Consider the following 18,355-nt stretch of genomic DNA (forward strand, 5'->3'; position numbering starts at 1 on the left):
TGAATGCCTTTATTTTTCTGTTATGTAGTTTTTTAAAAACTTTAAAAATTATTATTGCTTTTCTGTATCAAGTATTAAAAATGAACTGTGAAGTACATAGGAGTTTAACTAACATACTTATCTAAATGCTATAAGATTGAAGCATATATTCTGATATGTGGCGAATGTTTTGAAGTGTATTGGCTGAAATTCTTTGAGTATTGTTGCCAGGATAATTCTAACATTTCATAGAGACAACAGCTGAAGGTGTACGTGACTTTTATTTTAGTCTGTTAAAATGGAGATTTGAAAGTCTATGCACTCTAACCAGTTACAATTCTGTCATTATATTTTTTGGCTTAATAAATAGAGATAAGAAGAATTGGGTTGAATGAGCATCATTAATGCCATATCTCACCAAAGAGTATGCCTCTAGACTATATTACATTATCCAACAACAATGTATAATAATCTGTTATGATTTTCTAGTCTAATTCCCTATGCAATAGCCTTGAAAAACAGGCAAATAATTTTACACGGAGCCTTAATGGTTTCCAAAGTGCATAGTCTAGTGATCTGGAGACAAAACTGAGAGTTTACTTCTGATTTTTTTTTTTTCTTCTGAAATTTTATTACTGGGCCAATAAATAAATGAGAAATAGTGAAGATCAAGTATTTTCCAAATGGAAAAATGGGTATCATTGACTGTGTTAAAGTTAGAATTGTTAATCAATTAGAATATTAGAATCATAGATTGGTTTGGCCTGGAAGGGACCTTAAAATTGTCTAACTCCTGTGAAATGTGGAATGTTGGGGCTTTGTTTAAACGATTGCAGGTATAATATTGTCGGCATAGTATTTCCTGAGAAGTAGATGTGGATGCAAATAATGGTAACACACTCACTATGAACCTCAGGTTTTATCTCTAATGTAGAGGATCTCAAAGTCATTGTAGTATTCAGCACCATTTTAAATGAAAGTGTCCTTGTTTGAGCAGTCTGCTGCATGCACTACTTACTTCAGTGAACACCTTTTAGGATAACCTCATGTTACCATCCCTGAAGGCGTTCAAGAAAAGTGTAGGCTTAAGGACAAGGTGGTGATGGATTGGTGGTTGGACTAGGTGATCTTAGTAGTCTTTTCCAACCTTAACGATTCAATGATTCTACGAGAGGAAATGATACATTTCGTTCCCTTGCTGTTGTCCAGGCAATATAATTCTTCTATTGTTCCTAACAAGTATTTGAAATTTCCCAAAACTGGGCAGTGGGAGAAAAGTCTTACAACTAGGTGGAAGTGGTTGGTAGCATTTAAAACACAGATACATGTATTTGTAAATATAAGCTCTAAACAATGAAGTATCATAGCTAGACATTTTGTGCTACACTTTACATTATGTGCTATCTTTTTGAAAGAACAGGTTGAAGGTGGACTGGAAAGTATGTTTTAAATAACTAATATATTAGCTAAACAAATCATTGTCTCATTAATTACTGGGAACTATTTAAGTCCTTTAAACTTCCAATCCCTAAAACTCATTACAGATGTAATGTCTGGGAGATAGAAACTTCTTTCAGCAGTCTTTAATTAATGTTGAGTGCGCTCTTCAATAAGGCTTATAAGTGGGATTCTCAGCTTTATTTTTTGTCATATACTTAAGTTAATATAGAACCTGAATGTACTGTTAGTAACTTATGGGTCATTTCTCTTTTGTTATAGAAGGGCAAATAAATATTTCTCAAAGTGACTCAGAAGTTTAAGCAATGTAATGGCATTTATATGCATATGTTTTAGGTACTGTCTATACTGGAAGCACTGTTCTCATCTACTCTCAAAAGTAAAACGGTCCCTTTTTGTGAAGAATTGAAAAGATAAACAAAGAAAGCAGCTACCTGCTTCCATTCTATTCTTGTAATCAATAACATTTTGTTTTCAGCCTGAGGAACAGTTTAGAGTTTTTCATAATCAGAAAGTTTTTGTCTGTTTTTGATTTCAGAATACTTGTAATTTTTTGTAACATTTTGATAGTTGAGAGCCAGTTTTTTCTTTCCTTCTCGTGTTTGACATTTTTTGGATGCAAAAATGACAGGTGTTACTATTGTGTTATCTGTTTAACCAGCTTGGGAAGCATGATCCTAGTATAAGGACGATCTTGCACTGGACATAACAATGACTTCAGTCCATATTCCCTCCTTTGCATTAATTGTCCTTTGTACTGGTTCTTAAGGGAGCTTTTTGCAGCATCCATAAGCTGGAGCAACAACTGGACAATTGTATCTGGTCATAGGAGAAGTAAGAAGTGCAGTGATAAATTTCATGCAGTTACTTCACCTTCTTCTCACCAATATTCAATCCAACCCTGCTATACCCATAATAATAGCATTCTTAAACTGATGTTACTTTTCATAATAATTTACGCTCATGTCTGTAGATGCAAGTACGTAACTGAATAGATGTGATCCTACTCTGGTTTTGGTAGTGCAGAAATAAGGGAATTCTAGTACTTCAGCTCTTAGTTGCTAGCATTTGCACTTTGGTGAAAAAGTAAATCTTGATGAGTTAGGTCATGTTGTCTCAAAACAACAGGCTTAAAATTTCCTTGTAAATATCCATAGAGGAGCAATACTAAGCTTTGCTTTTTTGTCAAAAGTAACCTTATCAAAACTATGAGTGTTTGGAAATTGATCTCTGCCTGTGTATTTGAAGAGGACAGCTTTGCTACTTGTGAATATGCACATAATAAACAGCTTCTTAAAAAATGTAGGAAGAGAAAATGAGTAAATGCATATTATCTGTCAGGATAAATTGAACATGAGGTATAAAGGGAACTTGAAATATATTTTGTAATCACAGCTCTTTCAAGCTACCTCTGTTTCTTCCTCTCTGTATAACTTAAAGATAAGTTTTATAGGGATTGAACTATTCAGCCAGAAAATACATTTTCTTATTTTAGTGGAAAAAGTTTTTACTGTTAAGAGATACCTAAATTTTACATATACAAATTATCGTCCTTAATTTTGATTTCTGTAGTTAACAGGAACTTTGTGAAATAAACTGATTAAGCTGTGGGAATGCTTAAATCTTGGAAAGTGGTTGACAGAACCCTAAGCTAGTTAGTTCTTACCTCCCAGCTTAGGTTTTCTAAGACTCGCATTGTTTGTGCAGCATCCCCACTGGGTGTGAGACCTGCCTTTTCCTGCCCAGGAGTTCAGGATAGTCATATTTTATATTGCAGTAGTTTCTATTTGTTAAGCATGAGGTATTTCATTGAAGTGAAACACATATGCTACACTGAGAGGTTAGTAAGTTTGAAATAAAACTTTAAAGAATAGAATTCCATTTGGAAAACCTTTAAGATGCTTGAGAAAAACAGCTTTATTTCTCCATTATCCTGATAAGTAAGAATCTGTGAAAGATAGATTAGAACTTAGAAAAGAATGTTTGTTTTCTATTTTAGTTATTATTTAATTAAAGCAATGTGTTCTGCTTTGTTCTGATGTATTGATTTCACAGTTCTTTGAAAAGAAATACTTGTCACTAAATATGTGAGTGATGGAACTCAACTTGAATAGAGCCTAAGAGAAACCTTGATTTGCCTGTGTTCTTGTTTGAGTGTAACAATGGCATGAGATATTAAAAACAGCTATGCTAAAATAACATAATTTGAAAAAGTGTTTTTTTTTTTTTCAAATTTGTTCTTTTGCAGGTTCACTTGAGTACTTCAGAAAATACTTCTTTCAGCATTGATTTGGAAGAACAAACTAGAATGAAGAAATTTGCAAGGGAAATGAAAAGGAAAAATATTTTGGTTTATGGACTCCTTATCCAACATAAGGTATGTAATTCTTTTTCTTCCTGCAAAATATCTATGTTTGTGTTTTATATGATTAATGATAGAATCTTCATCTAAAACAAAATCAGAGGGGGTTAATTAGGACATGGAAAGAGTCATAGAAAGATTCTTGCTTGTTCTCGATCAAAATCGAGAAGGACCTGTTGTTATAGGCAAAAATGTTTGCATTTTGAGTGGAGAAGAACAAATGGCAAACACTTTTTTAAAACATGAAAAAGTCACGACTCTTTTTTCTTTTTCCTTTTCTGCTTTGGAGCCTATAAAAAGTAGTGAAAACATTTTTAATCAGTGATTCTGATGAATTTTACTCTCCCCATCAAAATAGTGTTTGGAATTCAGGTGACAATTAGAGCACAGCATAGAGGTGGTGAAGCAAACACTATCCATGTCTCCAGTAACAGCCAGTTGCTTCGGCTGCAGGGAAAAAGAAATGGCACTCCGGCATCTTTTGCATTCATAGAAACTATTTGAAATAAACCATTTAGACCGGGAAATGCATTCTGCCAACCAGAAAGGTAGAGACTGCCTTGCATCCACTGTAGAAATGCTTTTTGCTGCTTTTGTAGAGATTTTTACAACCTAGTCAACAACAAACAAGGAAATAAGTCAGATGTTCAATGGAATTTTTAGTATAGAAGGATAAATGTAGTCTTACCTGATATTTTTTTGATTGAGAAGTGTTTTTGATTTTGTATGTAATTGACGAAAGCTCTCTATGGATATACCTGACAAAAATATATCTAACAAGATTTTCCCCCAGATTCTATTGGTTTATTAAGAGATATGTGTATCAATACCTATTAGTTTATACTTTTACAAACTTGTGGTGCCAACCATAAATATTTTGTATGGGACTGACGTTATTATATGATAGTAGGTCCTTTCTCGTTTGTTTAACATTAAAGAGCATACATCTATTTTCAGACTTCTATCTGGTGCTCTCAAAATTCAGTTCTTCCAGGGTGAATTCTGTCTTCTTATGACAAAAGTCATTTGAATAATTGGTGAAAAGTAGCTTTAGGAGGTCAAAAGAACCCTTTATCGTGGTCATAGTTTAACATTAAAACATGACTTGAGTGTAAGTGTATTTGTTTCCTCTTAAATGGAGTGTATTATGTTTTGTATGCAGATGGACCAAATGCATATAAGCTCATAACAGCAGTTAATGAAGCTGTTTGAATGGAAAATCTTTTATAACCATAGACTTGTAGAATGACTTAGGTTGGAAGGGACTTTGAAGATGATCTAGTTTCAACACCCTGCCATGGACAGGGTTGCCACCCACAAGACCAGGCCACCCAGATACATGTTTAGCTCACTTAAATGAGCAGTCAAATCCACCAAAAAGACATATCACAAATTATTTTATACATTTTTAAGCTTTCTGAGAAGTTGAAAATTACAAAATTTGTAAGCATCACATGTGTTTTGACTATTTCTTCTGTGTTAATTCTGTGTTAATTTCGTATATTACTTTATTAAATAATACATGCACGAGTTTAGTAATTAAATAAGAAAACTTACGTGTCCTTTTAATAAAAAAGCATGTGTCTTCACAGGCATGCCCATGTGTAAGTAGGCTGAAATATCATTATTGGCAATCACTGCGTTTTATTTGCCAAAGAGCAAAAGCACTCAGTATACTCATGTAATGTGCAATACGTGTGAGCTTTAATTCACCTGAGCGTGTGCGGCAGTTGTGAGAGGCAGTGTTAGCACTTCACTTTGCTCTCCCCTACACAGCATTCCGTATTCATCTATACAGCCTGGGCTTCAGCTACATACAGTTGAGTCATGAAAGATATCACTAAAAATCACAATAAGTGTTGAAAGTTTATGTGGTCACATTACTAGCCCTCCAGGGCCACATGCTGTCTGGGGGCTGGAGGTTGGACACGCCTGCTTTAAAATGTGTCCTACTCGCAAAGACTTCATACTTCAGAGCATGATTTAAGAAGTCACCAAGGTATTTTACTTCAAGTGCAACCCATTAGGTAATAGGTCAGTCCTCAATTTGTTTTTTCTGAAGTGAAAGTTCATGTGTATCATTTTGATAAGAATTTGACTCTCCAGCAAACTTGTAATCACATCTATCCTTTTAATAGGTATGGTATCTGTTCACTGCTTGCTAGCTAGAGTGTATGCTGTCACACTTATACGAGTTGCACGCTTGAGAATGGAACAGTGAATTTAATACTGGCATGATGGGGAGTCTGTAGGAAGTGAAACCATAAAAAGCTGCTGTAATGCAGGATGCTTGGGCTGTAGCTGCAATTTCTGTCAGTATCCACTATCTGGAAGTCTCTGGAAAGTATGAATTGTTTTGGAAGAAGATTGATGACAGATTTCTTCATGGAGCTTCCCTGTAGCTGACAGGTTATTTCATCACTGTATCATCATATCATCACAACATGCACAGTTGATATGCACTTTTACTAGTTCTTAAATTTGAGTAAAATATAATGGGCAAATAATTTACTGAGTTGCATTACTATTGAAATAGAGGTGAAATTATTTTACACTTGTAAGGTGTATATATAAGTAGGTGTGATGATATGTTGATATGAGAGAAATAAAAGAATATTAAGGGCATTGGTTAAGGTTCTACATTAGAAAAGTAGATTGTTGAAATAAATCCTTTCTGAGAGATATATATCCTTTTGAGATTAATAGATACATTTTATATATTTGTGTATGCATAATGTTTTGGAAAGGGAAGTGAAATGCTTTTGGAACCAAGGAGTACATTTTTGATTGGAAGTGATATGATAGTAAAGTGTGTTTTCATTTTCATTTGTTAAATGCAGTGCTTATTTTATATTTAGAAAAAGATATTTAATAATTTACTGAATATTTTGTACTCCAAGCAGTTAGTCAGGAAAATTAAAGGAAAAGGCTTTAATATGCTGTTTAAAAGAACTGCTTCCTACTTTCCATTTGCTCAAACTGAATGCATGTTCACAGTCTGTTCACAAACAGTTATTTCTCTCATAAACATTATTATAATAAGAGAGAGACAAATCCAGTTTTAATAGAAGGTATTAAAAGTCTGCGATGGTGACAAAGTTGACAAAGCTGCAAGTGAGTTTAGTACAAGTACCTTACTCTGAAAACTGCATTGGTATGGTATCTTGATATATCATATCAGAATGTTCTTTTGAAATAGCAATCTAATCTAATGTGTGACAGTTCGTTCTGCAAACTAGGAGGAAAAGCTATAAAAAGAAGCCAAATTAGTCTTGAGTCGCAAATAAAACGCTGTTTTATTTGAAGAATTCTAATGAACCAGAGTACACAATAGGTAATGTCACAATATTATATCCATATCTGATTCATGTCATCCAAACTGCAAGACTTCAGAGGGAACCTCAACTGCATGTGATACTTCTGTGTTCTGAACAATGGAATAATATTGAAATGGAGCCTTGATGTCACAAAAGCTTATTATTATTTTATATATATTTTTATAATACACTATATGGCTAATGGTTTTATATTGAAGTATGTCAATTAAATTTTAAAAAACACTAGTTAGTCCATATGCTACTATTATTATTAAAGTAATAATCTCCCTGTGGCCCCTGTATGCTGCTTATTTCATTTCACAATCAATATAGAATTTGATCAGATGATTGCAATCTAATTAGAACAATTGGGGTGCTGGAGAATTCTCTCTGTTTTCATGATAGTGCTTTTTATGTTTCTACTTATCAGCTCTAATGGTATAATATGTTCTAATGGATAGAAAAATCTATTTATGGAAGTCTTATTTTCAAGAGCCAGAAACTGAGCTCTTAAGTAGCATGATCTTGCAGACTATTCATTCTTTCATCGAGGAAGATGGGGCAAGTGAGTGATGAACTAAAAGTGCCAGAGTGACCTGGGCTGTTAAGTGTGTGGGACAGAGAGGGAAACCACATCCAGCTTGAAACTGTCTGTGTCAATAACCTCACTGAAATTTAAAAGCTTATTAAAGCTTTTAAGGCCAAGCAAGTCATTCACCAATACTGATTGATGTTTATGGACATGAGACACTATTTGATCCTTCATAGTTAATTATTATGTACAACAGTTTGAGATTAGTTATTTTGCAATAGATAGAACTGATATGGTTGAAATGTTTGTAAGCAGACCTTTAAATAAAACTGTAGGTAATTCTTGAAGGAAATTTCCATGAATGAAAGATACACAACTATTCAATGAAGCTGTATTGAGTTGATACTCAAGAAATCATAGAACCACCCATTTACCTTGGGAATGGCTCACACAGAAATATTGTTAATGTCTGTAATGTTAAACTTATCTTCAAATCATAATTTTTTAGTTTGGTGGATACTTTTTGATAATATTCATTTGCTTTGATGAAGAAGATAATGCATGGTGGAGAATCATTGCACTCCATCAGTGCTTTTACACACCTGAAAAATTACAGGTAACTTTCAGACCCAGCTTGACGATTCTCTTTGTTTATTTTTTTTTCTCCAGGATCAGCATTCATTCTTATATTTTGCGGTGTGAATGTGTGTAAATCTCAGTGGACTTTGTTCAGAAAGTATATGATTGGAAACATTAGTCAATTTTGCTGATTTATCATCAGAATGTTTTGTCTGTCAGGCTTTCTCACATAAAAACAAATTTAAAAGAATTCCCAGAAATAGCACAGTATTAAAGTGTAGACTTACTATTTGTAACAGATGCGTATTATCACATTTCTATAGTTTTTTATGTTTGATAAGCATTTGTTTCTGTCAGTGAAATATTTGTGTTATTTTTTTACAGAAAACGATTTCCAAATTTAATGCTTGCAAAACACAAGGAGGCATAGTTCTAAATAAATACTTTGAGTCAGGAAAGAATATAAACACTTATGGTAAATTATTTAACACAAAGCCTGGAAGTCTTAGTTTTGCTTTCAAAGTTCTTGTGTGCACTATTGCAGGAACCGGAACTGCGTGCTGCTAATTTTAGTAGGTACTCGAAGCCTGGTGCATGATCATATTGGTCAACAAATTGTCACTGTGATTTTCAGGATATTAATAAGTCTGTCCACCTTGAAATGGTGCACGGGTGCTCTTATACTTGCTTGCTCAGCTTCTCTTACTGCCTTTCTCTGTCACTTCTCTCTCTTTTCTTTGTTTCCCCTAAAGTCTTCATCCTCCCCTAGCAAAAATAGGTAACAAATTAATGGATTTAGTACAACTGTGCAACTTTATTAAAGGCACTCAAAGCATTTCTGCAAGCTAACTTTGCAGTGTGGTACTAAATTCCCAGTGTGAAGAAGAGTTTTTTAGAAAAATAATTGGTAATCTTTTGGGTTTTCATTAAATAATTGTCTGAGTTTTTATCAGGAGAAGATTGGAAGCTTGCTTAATTTGTCTCTGCTCTTACAGCTTCAAGGATTTTAACAAGAGGCAGAGAATATGACAAGATCAATGTTTTATGCCTTTTACACGTGACCCTTTTAGACTCATTTCACTCCTGAACTTTTAATTGGACATCACCATGTCAGCCAAAGGCACTTAAACTTATCCTTAAAAATCTAGCCTTCATTAAATTGGTCTTTAAATTTCCTTGATTTCATAGCCTGGTTCAACCATTCTGGGAATTTTAGTCAGTAATGACTCTTGGTTATTTCTTTTTACGGATATTTCAATTGTATAAAATAATACTGTTCTAGAATAGTTTAAAAGAATGGAGTAAAATTTTTGTGAGCAAATGAGTTTGAAAGGGGAAATGGCAAGTTCTCTTGGGGAAGGGAGATACACTCTTATCTAACTTGCTAGTTTGTATGGTTTAATTATAGCAGATACTTCAATGTGATAGGGAGTAAACAGTGAATTGGAACCATTTGCAAAAACAAATATTATGAATATCAAATCTGAGTTTGATCTTTAAATCTGTTATTAGTTATCTGTTATCTGACATTTTTTCCATATTAAGAAAACTTTGATGTTGACCTACTATCTCTTATTGGAAAATACAAACATTTAAAAAGAAGGAATATTGACATACAGCTTTGTTTGCAAACAAACTGCTTTTTAACTTTTCTTTTTCCATTGCTAACTTGCTTAATTAAAACATGTGATGTCTGTTGTATTTGTTTGTGAACAGTGCTGCAATTCCTGGCTTAAAACAGTGCTTACATTTTTTACTCCTGGAGTAAGTAGGGCATCAAACCAAGAGCATCAAAAATTATTCTTCTCACTTTTCTTACATGCTGTTCCCCAAAGGCATCATTTAACAGGTACCCAAAATACTCACCTATAGAGATGTATGCATGTGCTTTTTTTGGTTTTAGCTCTGAATACATGGAGGAGCAAAACAAAAAAAGAAGCTTATTAAAATTGCTAGTTATGCTTCAGAGGTATTTTAAAAATGTTATAAGCTTGCTATTGTGTTCATTTCCTCATGGTCTTTGTGTTCTTGTGTTCTTCTCTAAGGAAAAAAAATGGCAGAAATTTTCCATGTATATTTATATATATATATATATTTTTTTTTTCCCCAAATTTTGTAGAATGGCTTAGTTTAGAAGGGACCTTAAAGATCATCTCATTTCAACCCCCTGCTGTGGGCCGGGCTGTCACCTACTAAATCAGGTGGCCCAGGGCCCCATCCAACTGGGCCTTGAATGCCTTCAGGGATGGGACATCCACAGCTTCTCTGGGCAACCTGATCTCACCATTCTCTGAATGTCCTATCTCTGCATTCCCTGATAAAGAGACTTTTCATCTTTATTGGAAGGTTGCTAGATTCTTCCCCAGAGACTTTATTGTATCAATGCAAAATTTAATTTTTATAGCTGAGGTATGAAACTAATAGGATTTTATGGAGTTAATGCTCGCTCGACTACTAATGTTGATACTGTTTCAGTACTTTACTGTAGTCATCTTCTATCACAGATGTGCTCTCTTCCAAGTTTTGTATTTTATCGTATGGCAAAGATGACTAACAATTGCACATTTTCTACGGGCAAAGAACAGTAATTTTTACTCCCTTTGTTTACCCAATGGCAAGGATATCTGTTATGCTTCAGAATTTTTTATTGTGCCATGTGAATTTCCGCTGTATAACTTCCTCGGTGTAGCTGGTCTGGCTGGGATGGAGTTAAGTTTCTTCAGAGCAGCTCACATAGTTCTGTTTTAGATTTAGATTGACAGAAACAATGCTGATAACACACCGTGTTCTAGTTATTGCTGAACAGTGTTTGCATAGTGTCCCACCAGCAAGTAGGTTCAAGGGGGATGCAGGAATCTGGGAAGGAGCATGGTGTGACAGCTGGTCCCAGCTAACCAAAGAGGTACTGCATGCCACATAATCTCATGCTTAGAATAAAAAAGGAGAGAAAGGAGTATGAGGAGGTTAGCTGTCTTTCTCTTGGGAACTAGCTGGACATCTGTCTACCCATGGGAAATGGTGAGTAATTGCCTCTGCGTAATTTGCTTCTCTTTTCTTTCACTTCTCTTTTGCTTATTAAGCAATTTTTATCTCAAACCAGAGCTTTTTTTTTTCTTTTTCTTTTACTATTCTTTTCCTCTTCCCATGTCCCATAGGGTTGGGTCCTGGAGGGGAGCATGTGAATACCTGTGTGATGCTTGTCTGCTTTCACGGGATTAACTCACAACACAATCTGTAGCATAAGGATTTTTGTTACTATATTTGACCAGGAAAGCTTTTGAAGTTCTTCAGCCATTTAAACCCCAAAAGAAATTCCCATCAAACTGTACATTGTTAGTAACTGAAGCCTGTTTCTTTTGCTATAGTTGTCAAAGTATGATAGCTCTTAAAATTTGTACAGTGGAGGCAATGGCCATCAAGTCTATATTGGAGTGTTAATTTCCTCTTTCACCTTCTCCCTCTACTTATAAGCAGGAATCAAGAAATCAGTCCCAGTCTGAATTTTGTGTATTTGTTTACAATGGTTAGAAGCAGCACTTGAGATTTCTATTCATGTTTGAATTACTAAGCCGCAGTTCATGTTGTTTTTGCTTAAATCAGGTTGATCATATGGAAATCATCTATTATGGAACTTATTGGGTGCTGAAGTGTGTAAAAAATGATGTGTGATAGTAGTAATCTTGGTGGCAAAAGCCCGATAAATTAAAGATTGAAAAATGCACTTTACTCCCTGTGCACAGCCTTCAGGTATTGATGAACTTAATTCTTAACATTGTTTGGGAAAATAGAAATAATGCATATCATGATTTTGGAATAAAATTATCAGGAAATCAGTAACTTCTACAGCTTAGTTTAAGTAAGTATTGTTTACTCAGAGTTACTGATGAAAACAATAGGAAATGCTAAAACTCCTTACACTGCTTTTTAGATCTTTCCCACAACCTATTTTGCATTGTCGTCAAATAAAACTGTAATTTTTTTGAGACGTTTCTTAATTTAATTTGTCAGCTGTACCTTAACAAACTTCGTATCACCAGCAAACTCGTGTTGTTGCTTACTCATTTTTACAGTGCATTTATGGATATGCTGAATTGAACAATGTAGATCCTGTAATAGATCCCACCTCTGTTCTATGTGCACGCTGTTCTGAGAATATAACTTACTCCTGTCCACTCTATTCTGTTTTTTAAGCTTATATCCATGTCAGGACTTCTGTCTTTTATTGTGATATCTCAGTTTTCATAAAAATATTTAGCAAGGTATTTTGTTGAAAGTGTTGAAGATCTCAGTATGTTTCTGACATCAATTATTTCTCTTGTATTACCTTTTCTTTCCTTCCTTCCTCCTTCCCTCCCTCCCTCCTTCCCTCTGTTCAGTCTTTTTTTGTACTCTTTCTGCATCAATGTGATTCTCTTGTGGCCTCTGTCACCCTGGGCTGGTTTTTTTCAGGAGATATTTGAAAATTTTGTCTTGTTTGGACAGGATTTTTAAACTTTCTTCAATCTCATATCCTGGCTGAATCTTGCTTTCTGAGATTTCTAGCACAACATGGATCTGTACGCGTTTCTTTTTGCTACATGATTATTGTTTTCCTCTTCTACATATTTCTATCTTTATGGAGAAATGGCAGAGAAAAAATCTAATGGAAGCTCCCTTGCTGTCAGTGAATGGCTCCCAGCACTCACATGCCCTTGTTGGCCATGGGTTCTTGCTTAGCCATTTGCCTTATGTTGTCTATTTAGTTACTGTGTTTCAGTGTGCAAATATTGTTTATCCACATTCATACTAAGCAGCTTATAGATTTTGTAAGCAGCATGTAAACCAACCAGCCACCAAGAGACGAACAAAAAAATTCACTTACAGCCAATAAATGTGTTGTCTCTCTGCACCCAAGTGTAAGGCCAAACTAGCTCTGAGAAGCATTCTGCTTCTGATTGCTGTGAGCTATTTACTTTTTTAACATTTAGATATAGCAGAATCAAACCTTGTGGCATCTTCATCTCACTAATGTGAGATGTCTTCAGACATTTAGGGCTTTCATCTAAAAAGGTTTTGAAACATCTGGGCATGGAGATATATTCATATCTCAAGACAGTCTAAGATGCATAGCAATTGAAATTAGATTAAACTCTGCTAAGAATTCTGTTAAAACATGGAGGTGCAGAAATTTTGGTAGGGTTAGCAGAAGTAGAATGAGATATTGATGTATCTCATTAAATATCCCTGTTGTTCAGACAAAGACAGGTCATAGAGAAATATCTATGGATATTAATTTTCAGTTTTCTTGCAAAGTATTTTTTGGAACTTATTTTCCTATAATTTTCTTGGGCTAAAAAGAGGTGGAATATGTCACCACTGTATTATAATCTCCAGCATTTGCAGTCTGAGCTAATTAAATTTGGTTTTAAAACAGTCTTTGTGCTGTTATTTTCCTGAGCTAATTTTTATTCATCCTTCTAAATAATATTTTAACTATATTCGAAACCTTACAAGTGTGATTTCCGAGCCAGCTCAGGAAAGTCCTATTTTCTTTTGAGAGGTGGAGGCCCATTACTTCACAGTGTACTCAGTAAGTGTACTTGATTTATAACTGTTTTGATCTCTGAAGATTCCACCAAGCAGAATCTTTTACAAAATATGACTGTTTACATTTGCGTTTGATTTGACCTGTATGGTTCTGGCAGCAACGTGAATGCTCACTTTTAGCAGATCCTCAGCTTCAGCTTTGTCACTGACTCAGTTTTTCCATTCCAAGGGTGATACATGCTAAGTATCTCTGACTTGTGTAGTTAATTCCAGTGTTCAGTGCTTATACTTATCAGTCCAGGTGTCGAATTATGTAGGCAAAATTTTTAGCAAAACATCTGAGAGAGAAATAATATATGATACCTGCATAAAAAGCAGTTAATTGAAGTACGCTTTTTAAGCCTGATTGCACTAAAACTTTTATGTCCCCAAGTTGTGCAGTCTTAGAAGCTTGTTCTTTTTCTGCAAGATCTTTCATTATCCAAAATGAGAGAAACTGACATTAGAGCTGGGTCACATTCTAGTGCCATAGTTCAGTTTTTGATTTTTCTCCTCAGAGTGTGCTTTGTGCTTGCAGTGTTTAAAGCACAAAGATTAGTCTGTGGAATTGTGTCATTGACTGTCTGTGGAAGTTTGTGGAGTTTGTGAATTAGAATTGTTGGTCTTGTCAAAAGTGACATCGTTTGCATTTTTCTCTCTGATGTTGTGAGTAATCTTCCTCCCTCTTTTGGTAGTATTGCTGCTGAAAGAAAAGACATCAGTTCCTTCTGCCTGAGGTGAATTATTTCTTTTCAGGACCACCATGTCAAAATAGCAGTGAAGGTACTGTTCTTGGGCACTTTGTTCTAATTCTGTCTGCAAGAAATTTGAATGGAAAAGGTTTCCACTCCTCTACCAGTTGTATATGTTGCATAGTAATGTAACTCTTGCAGGTTTAGGACATGGGATAACTGGACAAAACATGATGTAGTAGCCCAGAGTTAGAGATGAAATTTCCTGAATCTGTTTCTGAGATAGAATGCAGGGGAGTTTGCCATTTGTATTTGATGTTTGGGCAGAAGAAAATTTGAAGCAAATGCGTGACATTTCAGAGTCTGCATTCATTTCTTGAATTTTCAAAGCCATCCATAAAATGCTCCAGATGCTTTCATTAGGCAGGAATTTAACTCTTATTTTCCTTCCTGAAAAAATAGTTGTCATACTGCAATGATTATGGCCTAAAATAATTACATTCATTTGAAGAGATTGAATTATTGAGGTTCAAATAAATGCATACAACTACAAATAAACCTTGCTGATTTTCTTATTTCAGAATCTGTTCAATAGTAATTGGTGTTAAGGGATCAATTATCTGAAAACTTGAATGGAAAAAGGTTCCAGTGAATAGTTTGAATTCAAACTATTTTATAGTTATATTGGCATAGTGTATTTCTCCCAGATGAAATATTTTATGGTGAAAGCATTATTTAAGCATTCCTTAAGTGGGTGAGTATTACATCATCCCACAGGAAAGACTCTTACTGTTATTGGAATTCTATTATAGAATAGAGGTCTATAAGTGGAGATGCATTTAGGAATTTTATTGCGCATCTTCTCCCAAACTACTTGTCTGTTTTGTTTGTTTTTGTTGTCTTGAAAGCACATTTTTAGGAGAAATTGAGTGTACTGGATGCTAATTTATTGTGTGCACATTTTTAATAATGCAAAGGTAGATAAAACAGATTATTAATGTGATATGTATATTCTGGTAAATTTGTACTTATATATTTAATCCCTCAGGAGAGCCTGAGCTAAATGTGGCTCTAAGCAGAGCATGGTTTTAGGTCAGTCACTGTGGGCTGTAGGCCACTTCTAAGTTTCTATACTTATCTCTGGCAGGGAAAGTTTGGTCTGATAGAAAGTATGCCTTTTCCTATGTGCATGGAATAAGTAGATCATCTGCGATTACTTTGATACTGTGATAGACATGCAATTCAGAAGCTCTTTTAGAGAACAAAGATGAAGTTTCTGTGAAAATCACCAATTTGTAATTCTTGGACATGTTCAGAAAGTTGTAGTCTGTAACTAATAATTGCTTAGTTTTGAACTGAGAATTAACATTTAGCAGATTTACAACAGTAAAACGGCAGACACAAATTGAAAAAACGCATCTTTCTGTCACATGTTGTAAAGCCATTTTACCAACCAATATCATCTCTTTGCTGAAATGGTTGATTGCAAGAATGAGGAAGGGGATAAAATTCAGTGAACACAGGAAAGTAGCTGCTGAAAATTCTAATGTTATTCTATCAGGTTTTCAGAGGTTGTGGCAGAAACAGAAATAGCAGACGTGTGCCTGTTCTGGCTAGTTATTAGTTCTGCATATGGTACTTATTTTGGTAGTAGGGCTTGCGTATATAGTAGAAGAGCAGGTATGATTTTATGTGCCACCATCTCCTTGTTACTCAGTCTATGAGCGATTGGAAGTGGTCTGTTCTAAAAGGGCTTGATTTGATATTTTAATGCTGAATAAAATCAGTGGCTAACATATACAGAACTTCAGAAATTAGAGTGAGAAAAAATGTGATTCATCATCCACACTGTACACGCAGGGTTATTAATTTAAGTGAACGTTCTTATCTTTGACCTCCTTCTGTGCTGGTTTTAGTACTCTTGTCCATCTTACATAACTGACAAGATACAGCTTATCCAAAACACACATTCTTTGGTGTACCAATCTATTTCTGATTTTTTTTCTTTGGCGAAGAAATATTATGCAATTAACTCTGGATATTTTTCCTCATCTAACTCTTTCAACTAGGCTACAAACTAGGCCATTCTCCCGTTCTATTCAGCAAATGCATATGTCTTGTACTAATTCACATTACAAAGTTAAGATAAACTGCTTGGAGGCTGAGTGGCTCAGTGCCTAATTATTGCCTACGCATTTTCAGTTAATAGAGACATGAGACATGAGAGTTAATAAAGACATGAGCAGTATCTTTTCAAATACATACTGGGATACACTGAAATGTTCAGGGTTTTTATTAAAAAGCAACCTGTTATTTTTCCTGCAGTTACCTGCCTGAATCACACATTACAATTGCATGTTGTTTCATAAGTCAAGATCTTTCTTCATGTGGCATTTTGAAAATGACACTCTCACTTGCTTCAGGTCAAAGTCCATCACAGGCTAAAGTGCTGCAATGTAGCACACTTAAGGCAGCTTTTTATTTACAGGAAAAGAATGAAGAGGACATTTATTTTATAATAGTGTATTTCCTAAACATGTATAGTAGCACTGATGAACCCATCAAAGTGGTATAACCACAGCTGTAACCCACATGCTTTGTAGATATGTAAGAGTTGCAAGTATGAACTGTTTTCTAGAAGAATAGCTGTGTTTAAGATAGTGCTTGCCAGCATAATTAGGGATGTGAAAGATCAGATTCACTTGGGATAGGAATGTTGGAAAAATAGCTCTGAGGGTGCTAATTTATAGCATAAGCTTTATCATTGACTACTTTGGTGTTAATTAGTCTTGGCTAGTACAGTCCTATGATGTTGATCCAATATGCTCTTTTTTTTTTACTATGGTTTTATCATTAGTAGCAGCATGTTTATTATTTCTTAAGCTTTAGGGTGTTCTGTAAGCAAGTTGATATCCTTGTATGTTGTGTTTAGTTCCAATTTATGTCATCTCTATCTTTCAGCTTCATTTAGTAACTAAACTAAGAACAAGGTACTTGTAGAACTGACCAACACTCTCACTTAAATATGGAATGGTCATGTTGGGTAAGATTAGGGAAAACTCCCTTAGGTCAAAATAACCACCTCTCTTTAAATGTACAAAATGGACTATAGGTGTGAGTGAGCTAGGTGGCTAATTGGAACAAATTAGGACTGCATTATGGATTTTCTAAACTATCCTGTTGGGCATCTCTTTGGAGAGACTGTTGAGATGCACCCTTGAGCTCGAAGAAATAAGTACCTTGCTACTTGTTAGTTCGAAGAGCTAACTTCTCATTAGTTCATTATTGATCTCTTAGGCTCAGCAGTGAATTTATTTGACTTTTTCTAATATTTTCTTTTTCTTTTTTTTTCTTTTCTGTAAAACTTCATCTGCTTTATCTGAAGTAATTTTTTGACTGTATGTAGTCCTATTGTAAACTTCTGTCAGACTTGTGATCAAGAATTCCCAATGTACAAGAAATTATATGCAGTGTTATGTAATTGTCATGGCTCTATTACCTGTCTTTGATCTATACCAACAGCAGCAGTTATGCTCCACAAGCTTCATAAAATAGGAGGCAGAAGGTCTTGATAGGTATATATCCTGAAGTTGCTTTCTAGCTGAAGAAAAAATGTAGATGAATACCACCTTTGTATATGTGAACAAAAATTTCTCTTAAGTCAAATTTGAATTTGCATTTCTCTCACTCCAATTGAAACCAGTGAATTCATTTTGACAGAAAAAAAAAAAAAAAGTATTTAAAAATTTAGGAGAAATTCATAGGCTTCACAAATGCAAAAGATACTCAGCTGCAGGTATGCACTTCAACATGAAGTTGATTACCTAAGTTTTGAGGAGAAAGACTGAAGTCCTACCCTGTATTCAGCACT

General features: G+C 34.7%; 1 protein-coding gene across 1 annotated transcript in view; it reads left to right on the forward strand.

Annotated features, from left to right (window-relative positions):
• The window catches only part of CRPPA (CDP-L-ribitol pyrophosphorylase A), a 107,978-nt gene that overhangs the window by 59,896 nt on the left and 29,727 nt on the right, over nt 1-18,355 (forward strand). Inside the window, exon 9 of the mRNA XM_042889042.1 lies at nt 3,686-3,814. Coding sequence (XP_042744976.1) covers nt 3,686-3,814 — 129 coding nt within the window. The remainder of the gene's footprint in view (nt 1-3,685; nt 3,815-18,355) is intronic.

This window comes from Lagopus leucura, unplaced genomic scaffold, assembly GCF_019238085.1.
Source record: "Lagopus leucura isolate 7727_CA_CO unplaced genomic scaffold, USGS_WTPT01 Super-Scaffold_100157, whole genome shotgun sequence".
In the NCBI taxonomy this organism is placed as follows: Eukaryota; Metazoa; Chordata; class Aves; order Galliformes; family Phasianidae; genus Lagopus; species Lagopus leucura.